Source organism: Rhipicephalus microplus, chromosome 9, assembly GCF_043290135.1.
Source record: "Rhipicephalus microplus isolate Deutch F79 chromosome 9, USDA_Rmic, whole genome shotgun sequence".
NCBI lineage: Eukaryota > Metazoa > Arthropoda > Arachnida > Ixodida > Ixodidae > Rhipicephalus > Rhipicephalus microplus.
The window spans coordinates 50873660-50892585 of record NC_134708.1 but is presented as its reverse complement, the minus strand read 5'-3'; the positions used below and the strand labels follow the sequence as shown (position 1 = coordinate 50892585).

The 18926-nt window shown below is 45.2% G+C and overlaps 1 protein-coding gene across 3 annotated transcripts in view; it reads right to left on the bottom strand.

The window, feature by feature from the left end:
- The window catches only part of LOC142771777 (uncharacterized), a 57061-nt gene that overhangs the window by 23903 nt on the left and 14232 nt on the right, over positions 1 to 18926 (bottom strand). For all 3 annotated transcript variants that reach the window (XM_075873640.1, XM_075873638.1, XM_075873639.1), the window contains exons 2-3: positions 8260 to 8375; positions 5802 to 5936 (exon numbers count right to left, since the gene is read on the bottom strand). In XM_075873640.1, coding sequence (XP_075729755.1) covers positions 5802 to 5936; positions 8260 to 8375 — 251 coding nt within the window. The remainder of the gene's footprint in view (positions 1 to 5801; positions 5937 to 8259; positions 8376 to 18926) is intronic.

The following is an 18926-nucleotide window of genomic DNA, read 5'->3' as shown; positions in this document are numbered from 1 at the left end:
TACAGAGGTATTATACGGAAAATGACAAATGGCAAAATGGTGTCCCAGTTTCTGTGGTAGGGTTCGATATACATCGCTATCATATCTGACAGTGTACGATGAAAGCACTCAGTCAGGCCGTTCGTCTGAGGATGGTAACTGGAGCTTGTTTTGTGTGTAGTGCCGAATGCCTTGAGCACTTCTTCGACGAGTTCTGAAAGAAATACTCTTCAACGGTCGCTCAGGATTACACGAGGAGCTCCGTGTCGAAGGATTGTTGCTCGAAGGATGAAATCGGCCACTTCCGAAGCTGATGCAGAAGGCACGGGAGCTGTTTCCGTGTAGCGGGTCAGGTGGTCGACAGCTTTAACTATCCATCGATTGCCCGTGACAGTCATAGGAAGCGGACCATACAGGTCAATGCCAACTACCTCGAATGATTGCAGGGGACACGAGAGCGGTTGTAATTGTCCACTTCGACTTGATGTAGATAGCTTGCGACGCTTATAAAGGGCGCATGAGGCAACGTACTTCACGACACAGGTGGACAAGCCCGGCCAGTAATAGTGACATCTTATGCGGTCATACGTTTTCTGGAAGCCCATGTGTCCAGCAGACATGTCGTCGTGATAGGACTTGAGCCCGAAGAGAGCGAGGTAGAACGGGCACCCAGCGTTGACCATCAAGGTGGTAGATATGACGGTACATTATGTGGTTGTTGAGCTTGAATTGCGTCAGCTGTCAGCGAAGACGGGCGTTAGGGGGCCGGCAAGTCCCGTCAAGACAGTCCATGATGGGGCGACAGTAAGGCTCAGCACCTTGGTGAGATAAGAACAAATCACACTCGCTTGGAAAAGTTGGGTCCACAGTAGCTAATGACAAAACATGTAGGGAAGAGACGACCGAAAGCTTCTCGAGTGCGGCAGCGGCGGGTTTGTTAAGTGGCTCCGAAGAGAGCGGGCATCGCGAAAGTGCATCGGCATCTTGATCCTTGTTTCCCGACTTGTATGTGATCGTGAAGTCGTATTCTTGTAAGCGAAGAATCCAACGACCAAGGCAGCCGGACAAGTTCTTGATTGTCGAGAGCCAGCACAAGGCGTGATGTTCCGTAACCACAGTAAAGTGGCGGCCGTGGAGATAAGGTCGAAACTTTTGTATCGACCATACGATCGCTAGGCACTCCTGTTCGGTGATGGTATAATTCTTTTCGGCAGGGGTCAGTGCACGGCTCGCGTATGCGACGACTTTCTCACGTGAAGATTTGTCTCGCTGTAGGAGAATTCCACCAATGCCTCGACCACTAGCATCTGTATGCAGGAGCGTAGGCGCGGTTTCGTCAAAATGGCAGAGGACTGGTTCGGATGTGAGTGCACACTTCAGTTGGGCAAACACCGCTTCACATTCAGGAGACCACACAAAGGTGACGCTTGATCCGAGCAACTTCTGCAATAGTGAAGCTATTGAGGCGAAGTCTCGAATGAATTGGCGAAAATAAGAAGCGAGGCCGAGAAAACAGCGCAAATCTTTGGCTTTTTCAGGACGCGGGAAGTGTTGGACAGCGAAAATCTTGTCAGGATCGGGATGAATGAATACCGTCCTTGCTTACGATGTGGCCTAACACTTTAATCGTCTTGCTCGCAAAACGGCACTTCTTGGTGTTCAGCTGAAGGCCTGCGTTTGCAAGGCACGTAAGAACTTCGTCCAGTCGTTGCAAGTGCTGAGGGAAGGTTGACGAGAAAATAACGATATCGTCTAAATAGCACAAGCAAATCTTCCACTTCAAGCCTTGTAAAACTGTGTCGATCATCCGCTCGAATGTTGCTGGAGCATTGCAAAGGCTGAATGGAATGACGTTGAATTTGTACAGCCCATCTGGTGTTGAAAACGCTGTCTTTTCTTTGTCATCCTCGTGCATGGGTATTTGCCAGTAACCTGAACGCAGGTCTAGGCTTGAGAAGTACTCAGCACCTTGCAGTGAATCTAAAGCATCGGTTATGCGAGGCATGGGGTAAACATCCTTGTGGGTAATCTTATTAAGTGCTCTGTACTCCACGCAAAATCGCACGGAGCCATCTTTTTTCCTTACTAAAACAACAGGGGATGACCAAGGACTTGCAGAGGGACGTATAATGTTCCGTTGCAGCATATCGGCTACATTTTGTTCAATGATCTCACGCTCGGACGAAGAGACACGATATGGTCGACGGCGTACGATGGAAGTGCCATCGGTCTGGATACGATGCCTAATAATGGACGTCTGTCCCAGAGATGAGGAATGGGCATCAAACAATCTCCTATGCTTTTGTAGCAAGGCAAGCAACTCATCTGTCTGTGAAGAGGTCAGTTCTGGACTAATAGTCGCAGCAAGAACAGAAACGCTTGATGAACGTCCAATAGAAGGAAGGTCAGAACGCGCTGGCATAAGGGGGACAACAGAGACAGGTTGAGATTCAGAAACGCAAGCCATTGTGGTGCCTTTAGGAATGACAATTTTCTCAGAAGTCTGGTTTGTAGCGTAGAGAAGTCCGGAGCCATTGTGGAACGGCGCTAGACCTGAAGCAAGGGCTATACCTCTTGCGAGACAGCGTGCAGATGATTGGACAAACACGTCACCAGAGTCGATCACATCAGAAGTGATGGCAACTATCGGCTGATAACCAGGTGGTAGCTCGGTATCTTCAGCAGCGAGCAAGAAAACGGGCTTGTCATCCGCATACAGGGCATAGTCAGTTTCCATCATATGAACAACATTTTCTCGACAGCAGATGGAGGCGTTCGCCGTAGACAGAAAATCCCAGCCTAATATAAGCTGGTGGGCACACGAACTCAGCACAGCAAATTGCACAAAATGAAGAAGACCAGCTATGAAAACACGAGCGGTGCACATAGCGGCAGGTCTAATGGCGTCCCCTTGAGCAGCGTGCAGTGTAGGTCCATCATAAGGGGTGGTGACTTTTCGCAGACGTGAGCACAAAGAACGATCAATCACAGACATACAAGCACCAGTGTCTATTAAAGCATCCACGTACACACCTTCTATTAAAACAGATATCGTATTATATGGACGCAATGGAGGAATTTCTGTCTTTTCGTACGATGCAGCTTTTCCTCCAAAAGCTGCAGAGGTTAGTTTTCCGGGCGCTGGTTGGTGAATTGCGAGACAGGTCGCAATAGAGACGTGGAGCGGCGGAGGGGTGAAGGTGAGCGGCGTCTAGTAGAGCGGTAAGAACTGGTTGGCTCAGATGTCGCAGTTGGAGACGGTGAGCGACGTAGCGGCAGATCATAAGGACGACGTTAGAAAGCGTACCAGCTTGTCCAATCATCCCGTTCGTAGGTGTCAAATCCACTACGCTCGTCCTGCTGACGAGCGTAGTGGATTCGACACTAGGCGCACTCGGAGTCAACGAAGCCAGCAGGACAGGCGTCGAGTGTGTGCGCATCGGTTGTACGACAAGTGGCGATCCAGCGAGGACTTGTGCGTACGTCGGCTGGAGTCGAGGTACTGGAGAGTCTACATATGATGGCCCAGTCTACATAGATGGCCTACATATGACGCCAACTCCTCTTCGATAACGTCGCGCAAAACAGTGTTGGAGGGGGGAGGTGGACTCGGTTTCATTGAGAGGCCGAAAGATAGCAGCTTTTCTCGTATAATCGCCCGGATTATGGCACGCAATGAGGCATCAGTCGTGGTGGTGTTTTCAGAGCTGTCCGGCGGTAACTGATGGGATTCAAGTTCCTCTAGGCGTTGGCACGTGGCAACAACGTCAGCGACTGTAGTCGGGTTTTGAATGACCAAGGCATTGAACGCGACCGTGCCGATCACTTTCAATAGATGACGAATTCACTCTGATTCAGACATGGACATGCTGAAACGGTGACAGAGAGCAAGCACATCCTCTATGTACGATGTGTAGGACTCACCGCATTGTTGCTTGCGAGCATCCAGTGTCTTCTTCGCGAGAGCTGAACGAACCCCCGGGGTGCCGAAAATTTGGCGAAGCTGTTGCTTGAAACGTGTCCAGTCCGTAATGCCCGTTTCATGATTGAAAAACCATGTTTTCGTTACACCTGTCAGATAGAAAGAAACACGGCGAAGCTTGGTAGAATCATCCCAGTTGTTAGTGGAACTCGCTCGATTGAACTGGTCCAACCAATCCTCTACATCTTCACCTCGAAGTCCAGCGAACGCGGGCGGCTCACGCTGGTGCACGGTGATAATCCACGATGGATAGGCCGCGGTAGCGGGGGCCGTGGAGGTACACGCAGAAGCGCCGGTTGGCCCGTCCTGAGGCATGTTACCGGACACCTGGCACAAATGACGACCTGAGCGGAGCTCCAGGAGGCAGATCGGGCTGGGAGAGGACGGAAGATCCCAGAGCACACTCCACAAATTGTGATGTAACGATGAAGGCAACCTTTATTAGGCCCAGAAGACACGATGAAGCGACCAGGCCCAAGGCACAGAACTCAGACAAGCCAAGTCCCCACAGCAGATGAAGATGACGACCACTCATGATGATGAATATGTGTAAAGATAGTAGATGTGCTTAATGAATGCCTACAACACACACACACACACACACACACACACACACACACACACACACACACACACACACACACACACACACACACACACACACACACACACACACACACACACACACACACACACACACACACACACACACACACACACACACACACACACACACACACACACACACACACACACACACACACACATACTGTTGTCTTTGAGTTCATTCAAGCAAAGCGACATTTGCATAGTTCACTAGACAAATGTCGGAGCGGGCTTACGAATAAAATCAACAAATGTGCCTTTTTAAAGGTACACAATCTCATGACATCAAGGCAAACAAACTGTGCCGAATATAAAAGCAATACCACCTTATATGGAACATGAAACACCTAAGTCGAGAACCATGGTTTAGATCCCCACCAAGCTGAATTAGTTTCTTTATCCACTAGGGAATGCACAATATTTTATTTCTATGTGCCTCTAGCTAATTAGCAATTTTTTTTATGGAGCAAGTGTTGTTTCAGAGTGGAGTGGATAATCACAGCTCATGATGGCCTCTCACTGCACCCTCTTCTACGGCTCGCCTTTCTTTTCACAAATTTACAACATTCTTTCTTGAGAGCAGCCAAACTAAAGGATCAAGATGTGGGCCAGTTGGTAATTCATTTTCTTCGTTCAGCGAACTGGGAGCGCAGAGAAAACACAAAGGACGAAGCGAGGAACCACACAACACGAGCGCTCAACACGAGCGCTCGTGTTGTGTGGTTCCTCGCTTCGTCCTTTGTGTTTTCTCTGCGCTCCCAGTTCAGCCAAACTAAGTTACTTTCCAGATCTCAATCTACACTGTAACCTCTAGTCAACAAACTCTCGCCCACCTTGCACACTTCCTTCTCTTCCAAGAAAGCTTGTTGATTACTCACTATTTACGGCCTGTTGGTTTTATGATAACGAGACACATGCACCGCGAGTTTTTGATTTCGTGAAAAGGATGCACTGCAGTGGTCACAAGGAAAACGATGCTCTCCTGTGTGGTTGCGCATGTGTCTCATGAGGACAATTTTTTGCGAGAACGATGCACTGCAATGGTCGCAGGAATATGAACGCTTTCTTGAGTGAGTACGCATGTGGGTTATGAGGTGCGATTTTTGCGAAAATGATGTGTTGCATACGTCACAGGAATAGGGACGCTCTCCTGTGTGCGTACGAATATGTTCTGTGAGATGACCCTTTTGAAAGAATGCAGCTGGACACAAGTGGCACTGGAAGGGCCGCTCACCGGTGTGTCTGCGAAGGTGTGTTCGCATGTTCGCACTGTACTGGGTCACATAGGTGCACTGTCGGCAGGAATGCAGTCTGCCTTCGACGGACACGAGTGAATGGTACCGCTCACGGGATGCCGAAGACAAGGAACCTGCAGAGCCACATGAAATACATCAAGCAATGAAAACCATGTCAAACAGATTTTCTGAAAATAAATTACAGCACCAGGCAATGACAAATAGTTTCTGCCCTTGTAAATGAAGCATACTATGCAAACCTCATGTTACTGTACTAGTAACCATGCAGTGACACAGCATGTTTTACAAAAGTTGCCATTTCTCTCTTGAAGTATTCCATTTACCCCTTTATAGATTGCCCTATATCTTTGTACCGTTAGTGTAAAGATCAACTGTCGTATAGTAATAAATACTACAAAGAAATAGTGAAAGACGAATTTCATTAAAGTCAAGCCATTAGTTTATTGCAAAAAACTCATGGGAGTGTTTCGAAAAGGAGCAAAGACACTGCCATACTGTCTCATTAAGGCCCCACCTTGTGATTGCATCAATGGGTTTTTGAAATGAAACGGCCATAACAAGTGGCACAAGTTATCACTTTTCGAGTTGTGCTGAACAAGTAGTGCGGACCTCATTTCAGCAGGAAAACACCCCCTGAACCTCTTGTGAGCCTTCATGGCACCGTGGTCTGTTCCTGTGAAGCTTACTTAACCGCAGGCACCCACCAGTTGATTTTTTTTTTTCGTTGTAGGGACCCTGCTTTTGCTTTCAAAATTATCAATGACAGCTGTTGTCTCTGAATATGTGCAAACGTTTCTAGAGGAACACGTTATGAAGGGAAATATTTCCATGCAACAATATCCGCGATGGTGCTGAGGGTTGAGCGGAGTGATTTGGCAATGGACCGTTCGTTGCATTTATCGTTCAAGTTATTGTGCATATTTACAACAACACAATATGACTGGAAGCTAAAGTCACCACTACAAAAGGACAAAGAGGCAGGTCTAAAGCAAAGAAAAATTCAAAAGCGATCATTAAAAAAATTTACCAAAATCGACACCATTGTAACACTACAACCACCCTTCTTAAACACAATGAAAAAATTTTCCATAATGTTACAATGGCTTAGCTAATATATGAGTGACAGCATTTCCCTAACTACTGTGATGATGTTGCCAAAACATTTTCCGGCAGATGGAAAACTCAAATGTATATGTACATGTTGCACAAAGTTAATACATACAAAACACTCAATGAATGCACAGGAGCCTTAATTAGATGCAAATCTGATACTTTGCCTCATTAGCCAACTTTCTTTGTACCATATTGATACATTAAGTGCCAGCACATTGATGTATTTATCATATTTTCTCTTTTTTTTTCTAGGACAAAGCTGTACTCAGTTGTATATGAACTCAGTTTATATATCAACACATAAAACACAGGAAACAAAATATGAATGAAAGAAGTTCATATAAAATAATCTGGAAAAATGCAAAATATCATAAACAAGGCATCATATGGCATCACAGTTTTTGGCGGACGACAATGATGGCACATTTATGTGGACTGCATAGTGTACTAGCGCAATGTAATGTGTATACTAGCACCGTTCATACACTTCCCATTAAGGTCTCCATTTTTTTTTTACTGAAAACATAATGATACTACACAATACAAACTGAGATATTCAATCATATTGTTTCAGACACTTACATGACCCCCCACACATGTAGATATTCCACCTCATCCCAATGTATAGCTATACTGAATCATGACAATCACAACAAAATTTTCCACGCTGAAAAAGCCAAATAAGCTAACATGCTACCCTGGATATATTATGAAACGATGCATTGAGCTTGATGCACCAAGTATTTACAAGCACCACCTCAGAGGGAAGCTAATTAATGGTAAAACCAATGATTAAACTAGGAATGGCACAAAGTTAGGTGACCGAAGTGAATAGTGGAAAAATCGGGCAAATTTCAGTCACTAAGTGGCACAGTGAATAAAATAAAGTTTCTTGTACACATTATTTTAAGATTCTCGTGAGCAGTATGCCGAGACATATTCAACGGTTTTACAGAGAAAACGTCAACAAATACCAGACAGCTGCTGTATGCTTATTAATAATATATATGTATTAAAGTACAAACTCAAGGCTGCCACTAAAAAGCACGGCAGTTAATTACTTACCAAGCTGTTTCTCTAAGTGCATAGAGATAAGTAAAGGCATGCCTTTATCAATACCTAACTTAAACGAGTGCTTTGTAAAACAGGCAATTTCTTCACTCTGACTGAGACACCCACTGTATGCCAAACTATATTAAGCTCTTCCCAATTTCAGTTGCCTAACAATATAAAAGGTAAATTGTCAACTTCACTCGTGTATCAACAGAGATCCATCAACACGGTCACATCACCACGACAATCTTGTGTTTGTAGTGTATTGACCTGCAACATTAGCATAGAATGCTGTCCGATTTGTAAAAAGAGGCTGGTTGAATGCATTTCTGGAAAAATCCAAAGCATTCAGCATCTTCACTTTTTCATACAAGGAATGGACACATCTGAAACAGCAAAAAAACCACTGTTAAAACCAGAACAAACAACATAGTTAGCACCAATATATTTTTACCTGATGCATCAACTAAGCTTGACGGTTAAAAAAACCTTAATGAACTACACTTTTTAATATTGTAATTGAGTTACCACTTTTTCAGTAACTAAATAAGGTGACACAAATTTGAGCACATTATGTGTAAGAAAAATATGAAAATGAACAATTGATTGCTAAAGCATGTAACACGTGAAAGACGCATATGTACAGCGAGCTAAACCAGCACAAACAGAATTCGTTTTCTCCTTTTTAGCACACTATATATGAGCATAATATAATAAATAGAGCTTCTGACCGCCAAACAAATACTTGTCATTAACTGTAGATGCAATCAACTATAAATTTTAGAAAACTGAATGCGTAGAATGCTTTTTTTTTTTGCATATTGCAAGACGTTTTGGGAGGTGTGTTTCTCGAGCTTTATAAATAATGAAGTGCTAAACGTTAAAGTGAACACAAATGCGAGACCTAAGTCTGCAAATAAATACCACTGAATGCAATGTGCTCACTACAACACTGTTTCTCTTTTAAATAGAAACTCGGAAGGAGTTTTCAGAGCGGTTACTCAAAAAGAAGGCAGGAACCGCAAAAATTTACAAAAACATGTGTCAGTAAACAAACTGCACAGAGCTGAAAAGAATTAATTCATTGAAATACAGGCCGGATTTTTTTGTATGCTGGAATGCAAAGGCAATCCATTACATTTCACTGGTTTTCGCTAGCAGTATAATTTAATCATGCAAAGGCTACAATGGCCATGGAGCACCACGGAATGTAAAATGTAGATGCATTAGTGTAACAAGTGATTATGGCCAAATCTAATGCGACTTCAAAGGGCCAAGAACCAAGTGAACTCAAGATGCATAGAATGACTATAATTAAAAAACTGTAATAACATATGTACACTGAATGTAAAACATTTGTACTTCTAATAAGCAAGTATCGTGTACATGGGTACTTGTATTTGCATAAAGCCAGCAATCATTTTTACACTATGACAGAATTTATTATTTCCCATGGTAGTGTGTAAAATCAATCAACCTGTCGCATGATCGTAATGGAGCTATTACGAGCACTGATGATATGTAAAAAAAAAAAGCGGGCACATTAAATTCAAGAAAATCAAGTGATAGAAACATATCTATTCGTTTCACATAAGCGGTCCAACCGTGATACAGACCAAGAACCCACAGATATAACAAAAATACAAACAAATATAGAACATGTGGTTGCTTTCAATACCCGGGCCATTCACTCTGACACCTCTGATGGACAACGTGACGAACAAGCTATTTCAGATCTTAGTACAGCACACCGATTTGGTGAGGCTGGCTTCATTGAGCGGCTGCTGCTGCTGCACGAGTATCGTCCATACAAACACGACCCAACACCAAACAAAACGTATTAATACTAAAAACCCCCCGACATGCAGTCAACTAATCCTTCTCGAAATCCTCCTCAACTATTCATGCATAAACTATAATTTCTAGAACAAAATGCAGTCTTTTCAAATATTCAAAAAAAGCATTTTTGGACACTGCCCCAAACTACATAAATGATAATCAATAAATGTTATAGAGTCGCAATATGTAAAAGGTGCTACAAGCAATGACATTGACAAGAATGGAACAATATGCAATACAAAGAGACAGTACATTGAACCTAGCTAGAAAAAAAAAAAATTATTATTCAAATGCAGAAAATTTCAACCTTTATACAGTACCCGCTGCCCTTAGAATGATTGTATCTTCTCTACACAGCATAAAGTTAAAAAAAGCCATTAAATGTTTTGCTCATGTCAATAAAATTGACAACAGATGCTATCATAAATTTCACTAACAAGCAGCAGTAAACTTCCCCATATGCAATATGAAGAGTGCAGTTATTTTTTCATATTAACTCTCTCTCTCTCTCTCTCTCTCTCTATATATATATATATATATATATATATATATATGGGGAAAGAAGTGTATACCTAAGGGCTCGTTTTTCCTGGTTTTTACACAATATTAATGAGATCTAGCAGACAACTAATCTGTTGTCTGTTAGATCTCATATATATATATATATATATATATATATATATATAGATATGTATATATATATATATATATTGTTAAGGCATTTATTAGCCTACAACCAGCGAGCATACACAATAGCGACAGTCACGACCAAGCACGGACTCTCAGCGCGAGCAGCGTCCTTGTTGGGTGGCCCCACTAGAAGGTACTCACGAGTTCGACCCATTTCAGAGTTTGGAAACTTCGCTACAATTATCCCGTGGCCGAAGAGGGAGCCGCCTGGCGACCTAACAGCTTGTTACTATGAGCGGGTCATATTAAGCCTTCAGGTGTTGCGCCCACGGCGGCGCATGTTTGAAGATTGTTCGACGGATTCGATCAAATAGTTGACCGGAGATGTGCACTCGATGACACGGCAGGGGCCTTTGTATTTGGGAAGCAGTTTGTAAGAGACGCCAGCTACAGAGGTCGGGATCGAGAGCCATACAAGCGCACCAGGAAAAAACATGGGTTAAGAAGTGGTGGAGCCATCACGAACACTCTTCTGCCGCTCTTGCTCATGTGTCGTAAAAGTCTTGGCAAGCTCGCGACACTCTTCAGCAAGCCTGGCTGTCTCAGAAATAGGTGCACACTCAAGTGGATCCGGCGTGTTTGGGAGTATCGTGTTCATGGTGTGCAGTGGGCGCCTTCCGTACAGCAAGTAGAAAGGCGAAAAACCGGTCGTGATTTGAGGGGCGGTGTTGTAGGCGTAGGTGACGAAGGGCAATATATTGTCCCAATTCGTGTGGTTGGCGGCGACATACATCGAAAACATGTCACCGAGCATGCGGTTAAAGCGTTTGGTGAGGCCATTTGTCTGCGGGTGGTAAGCTGTAGTGTTGCAGTGGACAGAATGACACTCCGTCAGAATGGCTTCGACCAATTCCGACAAGAAGACACGACCTGGATCGCCGCGAAGCTCTTGCGGTGGTCCGTGGTGCAATATGAATTGGTGCAGCAGGAAGGACGCAACATCGCGCGAAGTAGCCGCCGGGAGAGCGGCGGTTTCAGCGTATTGCGTCAAATGGTCTACAGCAACAATGGCCCAGCGGTTAGCAGCGGACTTCAGAGGAAGAGGTCCATACAAATCGATACCTACACGCCCAAAGGGACAGTCAGGGCAAAGTAACGGTTGCAGACCAGCGTGCGACATGTGTTCTGACCGTTTTCGGCGTTGGCAAGCGAGGCAAAAGCGAGCGAACTGCTGCACGTAGTGGCACATCCCACGCCAGAAATTGTGTTGTCGAATGTGGTGGTAAGTTTTGGAGGCCCCAGAGTGCGCGAATTGCAGATCAGAATGGATAGATTTACATATCTCTGACCGCAGACTGTGGGGTATCACGAGTAACCACTGCCGGCCATCAGCGTTGCAATTGCGTCGGTGTAGAAGGCCGTCACGAATGGCAAAATGGTGAGCTCGACGATGCAAAGCACGCGGGGATGGTGTTGCGGACGGATGAGAGAGCAAGTTGATCAGCGGGGCGATCCAATTTTCCTTTCGCTGTTTGGTATCGATGATGTCAACATCAATGGCAGAAACAGCAACCGAGGATACTGAGAAGAGCAAATCATCTTTAGGCAGAGGGGAGCGCGAGAGGGCGTCGGCGTCTGCATGCTGGCGTCCGTTTCGGTACAGCACGCGGATGTCGTAGTCGTGTAAGCGAAGAGCCCAACGAGCGAGATGGCCCGAGGGATCCTTGAATGATGAAAGCCAGCATAGTGCATGATGGTCGGTGACGACATCGAATGGGCGACCATACAAATGAGGTAGAAACTTTGTAAGGGCCCAGATGATCGCCAAACACTCTTTTTCCGTGACGGTGTAGTTTGTTTCGGTTCTCGTTAGCGTACGGCTTGCATATGCTACGACATATTCAGAAAATCTGGGTTTGCGCTGCGCCAGGACAGTACAGAGGCCTACACCGCTGGCGCTCCTGTGCACCTCCATTGGGGCTGTAGGGTCGTAGTGGCGTAGAATGGGAGGCGACGTCAACAAATGGCGGAGCTTCGCGAACGCGTCCTCACACTCGGATGACCACAAATTGAGGGGCCCGTTACTTCCAAGGAACTTCGTCAGCGGTGATATGATCATGGCAAAGTTTTCTATGAAGCGTCGGAAGTATGAGCACAGGCCCACGAAACTACGCAGTTCTTTCACAGATGCAGGTTTGGGGAATTCCGCCTCGGCCCGTAGCTTGGCAGGATCAGGAAGAATGCAGTCCTTGGACACGACGTACCCTAGGATGGTGAGTTGCCATGCTGCAAAGCGGCACTTTTCCCGATTTAGTTGCAAGCCGGCATTTCTCACACGTGTGAAAACTTCTTTCAGACGTTCGAAATGCGTGGAGAAATCTGAAGCAAAGACAATGGCATCGTCGAGGTAACACAAGCACGTGTACCATTTCAAGTTGTGCAGAACGGTGTCCATCACGCGCTCAAAGGTCGCAAGTGCATTACATAGACCAAACGGCATGATGTTGAACTTATACAAGCCGTATGGTGTGACAAAGACGGTCTTCGGTCAAGCGTCGTCCGGCATGGGTATTTGCCAGTACTCAGAGCGCAGATCGAGAGAAGAAAAACTCTCAAGCATTTCCCCGAGGGTGAACATGGTTAAGTGCGAATACACGGGGTGATGCTATGAGGGGTATTTATTAATTCACACTACTATATTTATTAATCACACTATGGTGCCTTTATAATGTAATGGTTCCTGGGAATCGCAACTTGATCACACGGGGGAGTGTACGTTAACTCACTGGCGAATGCCAACGGTTTTTAACTTTACTCCCCCTCATGACCCACTCTCGACGGGAGACTGAGAGAGAAGGCGAGCGCGCGAGAGAGAGGGGTGCGCGCGCAGCTGCAGCGAGTGGAGGAGCGAGCGAAGGGGGATGGGGTATAAGGCGCGTTACTGACACCGACATCAGCGTCAAGTCCGTGGCTTATTCGGTAGAGCGTCGTGCTGCGGCCCGCCAAGTCCTCTTTCTTTTAAAGTTAGAGAGAAGACTGCGGACGCTGCCGACGGCGGTGGATGGTTTGGGGCCGCTTATAAAGTGTATTCACACTTAAAAAAAATCAGCTTCATGAAGGTTGTCAATCGCATCATCGATGCGTGGCAGTGTATAAACATCCTTGCGAATGATCTTATTGAGCCATCTGTAGTCCACACAGAACCGCACAGAACCGGTTTTCTTCGCAACAAGAACAACAGGAGACGCCCATGGACTGTCTGAGGGCCGAATAATGTCGCGTCGGAGCATACTGTCAACCTGCTCATTAATTACTTGACGTTCAGCAGGCAACATGCGATATGGACGTTGCCGTAAAGGTAGATGGGCACCAGTGTCGATGCAATGCGTAACAGCGGCGTGCAATCCAGAGAATTTCGCCCAGCATCGAAAGAACGATTTCCTTGCAACAGGTCCAGAAGCAGGGAACGCTGTACCGCCGTAAGGTTGTCAGCCATGGAGAGCCGAATACATCAGCATCAGAAGTGGAAACAGCATTGATGGTACGCGACCTGAAACAACGCGTATCATCGGGTACGTCGAGGACTTGTGCGTCGTCGACTGGTTTCAATCTGCTGAGACATTCCCATCGAAGCAAGGTAACAGTGTACGGGGATGGGTTGGTTATAAAAATAGTGGTATTGCCCTGGTTGACCTGCACGGGTCGCGAAAGGTACTAGCAACCCTTGCCTGCTACAAGCGCGGTCAGATGGTGAAGTGAGTGCAACTGTGTCAAAGAGATCGGCGCAGTAGACAGAGACAGCCGTCATCGAGTTTAAAGGCACTCTTGTATCATCTTTCATTAGAATCTTGCTCAGTGTCGAGGGACTGTAATCTGGCGTCAAATGCGAGAAGGGTGAGAGTTCAATTTCCGCGGCAGCACAATGGATGACGGCGTCATGGCGGGAGAGAAAGTCCCATCTCAGGATGACGTCATGAAAGCATGCCGGAATGATGATGAACTGGGCGACATACAGAACATCCTGAATGACAACGCAAGCTGTGCGCCCTGCTGTAGGATGAATATGATGCAAACTAGCAGTACAGAGGGACAACACAGAAAGTGGCGTCGTCATTTTTCGAAGTAAGCAGCAGAGTTTTTCGTCCTTAACTGATACGGCAGCTCCAGTGTCAATAAGAGCCGATGCATAAACACCGTCCACAAGCACAAAAATGACATTCGAGGGGCTGCTCTGAGGGCTTTCACATTGCGATAGTGTCGCAGTCCTTGCCTCGGGGACTGCGACGACTAGTTTTCCCGCTCATGGGCAGCCGAACTTGGCCACATGGGGGACAGGGAACGACGTCATGAAGACGGCGACCTTCGAGGAGATGGACTTGGGCGAGATGGCGGTGGCATAGACGGCGGTTATTTGTGATAGAGATGGCTGAGCTGGCCAGCAACAGGCAAAGAAATTGGAGCCGGCTTTACGCCATGACAATAACGGGCTACATGACCGGCGTAACCGCAGGCAACGCCGGTCATGTGTGATTAGATTTGGAAACATGGTGTGATTGGATTTGTTGCATAAGTCCAGGACATCTTCAATACAGCTGGTGAATGACTCTCCAGCCTCCTGAGCGCGTTCACGCACGCGCTGCTCACCTGGCAGCCCGCGAACAGCAGGGCGGTCGAAAACCTTAATGATAGCGTTCTTAAAATCGGACCAGATTGCAAAATCGGACGCGTGGTTGTTGTACCACAAACTGGCAACACCCGCAAGGTAGAACACTAAGTTGGTCAGCTTGCCATCCTCGTCCCATTTGTGGGGGACGCTCACGCACTCATAAATGGCGAGCCAGTCCTCCGCGTCAGTGCCATCGGCACCAGTGAAGATGGGTGGATCGTGGATTCTGGGGACACCAAGACAAGGGGATGGCATGGGAGAAGGCGTTTGCTGAGAGGTATCGTGGGACATGATAGATGGCAGGGTACGGAATCGCAGCTCCAAGGGCGTTTCTTTTTCCCCTGAATCAAAGAGAAATGAACAAGCAGCATTTTATTCAGTCTCTTGATGCACGGAAGATTTTTTTTTTATTGCAGCTAGCTCGATTACTAGTGATTATTCGTAGGCAGTTCGTCTAACGGCATCGGTATCATTTTGAGAATGTCCTACAGCGGGGCATGTATTCTTGAGCATTTAGCTTAATTCTCAGTATGCAGGGCACTGCTGTTGATAATATTGTCGCTTTAGATGTCATATATTGAGCTTTCACTCAGATGTAAATTATTATTTGACCTTAGTGTCCTTTTAACAGAGTACTGTCTATCGCATAAAGCTGAATAAAAATTCAGCGGACTGCGAGTGTACTGAATAACATTTAAACCTTGGAACAAATTATTACGTAATAAACACAACCAGCGCCTTCTGATACCCCGACACAATGTGAAATAAAAAATATGAGTGACGAAGCAAAAGCTCAAGATACATGCTTATATGTGAGGAATGTACGAAAATATGAACATAAAAATATTAAGAAATGAATATATACGAAATATAGAACACTTTCCTCTTGGAAGAGATGCATAGACTTAATGATGGTCCCTTACATTGCTTGCATGAAAGAAATTTCGTAAAGCATTTCAATAAGAAAATAATCCATGCTTTCTTTAAACCCCCTCTTGATATGCACTCCGTCGAGGCTGTGTTTAGGAGTGTCTTTTCTCTTGTTGTCGGCCTATGAACACTGCAAAGACACAAGCAGTCGAACGGTGGTCTCTCGAAGGCCCCATGCCTTGTCGTGCTCACAGTCTTTTGTTGGCCAATTCTGTAGTCACATTGGGGGCACACGCAGCGACACTGACTAAACTTGCACACCTACACCTCATTTTCAGCCAAGCTCCCTGCTCTGCCATAGTCTCTCTCGGGCTACTCGACGCAGCCCCCGCCATAACCCATGGTAACGAGGGACGATGTTGGGGATACAAAATAGGGTAGCGAAGAAAAGACTTCCGTTAGATGCTCGAGCTGCCTAATTAGACGCCGTGGAAGCCTTGGAGAGGGCATTGTTAACTCCCCTAAAACTTCGCCCTCTTCGTGGTCATTTAAAGCAAAAACATGGGGCCAATTTTCGCTCAGCCGTCGATCTCCCGACGACACGCTGACGACAAGGCTGTGGATGCGTTTTGCTGGTGTTTTCAGTTTCTCATCATCTTACCCTACCATGAAACGCTCTATTTTGAGGCCTTGTCCTTGTCGGCCTAGTGTGACCATGGTGTCTCGCGACTTTGTCAGCGGGCAACTCGTCAGCCGATGGTTTGCGTCTGCCTCGTGTTTTCATCGGGCTCATGACAGATGTCTCTCTAGTGTAAACACGCCTTTACAATACACAACATATGTGATAAAATGCTGCCAATGAAGAGAAATGAAACAGTGACTGTGAATATGGCTGTGGTTGGGAGCTACTGCTTGCATGTACACGGTGGCAGAGATGTCTTTAGTGTTATGCTTCCATCAGAATGTGCCATGCAGGCTCTAGAAACTCTGGACATCGCTTTCACTGTAGTCTTGACAACAAGTTTCCCTGAAATTAAGCAGAGAAACTGTTAAACTGAAAAAATTAATATACATGTTTCCTTAAACTGAGGTTATGTATACATATTGTTTTGATGGCATGGTTGTAACAGGATAACTGATATGTTAAGCTGAAAACAATATACTGGATCTTCTGTCCGAGGTTCAAGACAAAACTCACATAAAACTCAAAAGAAACGACCTTGAGCTGATGAACTTCAGAAAAAGACACAAATTTGACACAGCAGTATAGCCTTACTTTAGTGGGTCGTGGCGGTAGGTTTAGCCAATCGACATTCAAGTGAAATCAAACTGTGATTATGGAATGGCTACAAAACACACAAAGGCACTTATCTCTATTTCCATTTCAATTTTCATTAATACTTACAGATTTCTCTATAAACTCAATTGCTGAGGCACCAATTAAAGATTTTATATACTTCAGATCTTGACAATAAGGTTTAATCAATCCATTACTTTTCTGTGACCGCATAAATGCCAAATGCATCTGACTTTTAGGGGGTTCTTCTTTGCAAGACAACTGTATATTTGGATATTCAAGTTTTTTTCCAAGAAAAGGATTCCTTACAGTGGGCTAAAAAAATGAATGCTCGTCTGTGTGGATGTGCTTATGACAGATTAAGTGGTCCTTTTTTGAAAAAGACCTATTGCAGTAGTCACATGAAGTGCAATGCTCTTCCACGTGGGAGCAAATGTGCCTTGAGAGATCCAAATGGTGAAAAAATTTAGCTGGACAGAAGTGGCAAAGGAAATGATGCTTGCCTGTGTGTTTCTGCAGGCGTTTTCTAATCTTGAAGATACGTGGGGTTCAACGTCCCAAACCAACCATGTGATTATGAGAGACGCCATAGTGGAGGGCTCCGGCAGTTTCGACTGCCTGGGGTTTTTAACGTGCAGCAGCCCAATCTGAGCACAAGGGCCCAAAACATTTTTGCCTCCAACCTCCCTGCCTTTCCTCTCTATTTGTTTCTCTCTCTCTAAAAATGCAACCACCGCAGCCGGGATTGGATACCACAACCTGCGGGTCAGCAGCCGAGCATCTTAGCAACTAGACCATCACTTCGGGGCCGTTTCCTAATCTGATTTCTACTTGTGCACATAAGGACACAAAACCTTGCACAGACACAATTGAACTGCCAGAGAGGCGAAAACGAGGAACCTGCAGAGCCACAAAGAGAACAGCAAGGCAATGAAAGCCATGCGTCACAAAATGCACGGAATCAGACAGTAGTACAGGGCCAACAACAAGAGAGGCTGGACTTGTAGTTGAGGCTCACGATAACATTCGATTGCCATAGCTACAAGTTGCTGAAGCAGTAACCGTGCAAATATTCAAGATTGGTCTCCCTCAAGCTCCACCATTTCCAAGAGGACTGATTTAAATGACATTCGGACATTCCAGATAAACGACAACAAATTCGTGCTAATGTGCCAGGACAGTAATCTGTGAAGGTTTTAAATTATTGCACCTTTTTCGTAGAAAAAATGTAAACACGACACAGGACAGCGTTCGCGTCAATTTATATTGTACCATATCAAGCAAATTAAAAATGATGAGAAAGTAGTTAATATGAAACAGAAAAATATCAAGAAAGAAAAAGAAAATTTATGATGCCTACATTAGCTCAGAACTTTTTTCTGGCGAGAAAAAAACAGTCAGATTCTTATGCATAACGCAAATGCTGCACATGCAACAGTAGACTTTATTAATTCCTCCACGATATTATACAATTATTTTATACAATATACTTTAAATGCATCTTTAGTACAAATAAATGACTAAAAGAGTGCACAATTCAACTTAAATCACCACATGTAATTCAATCATCAAAATATTTTATATCATCTGCACATAGAATTCCCAACCGATATAAAAAATGACATGAATGCATTG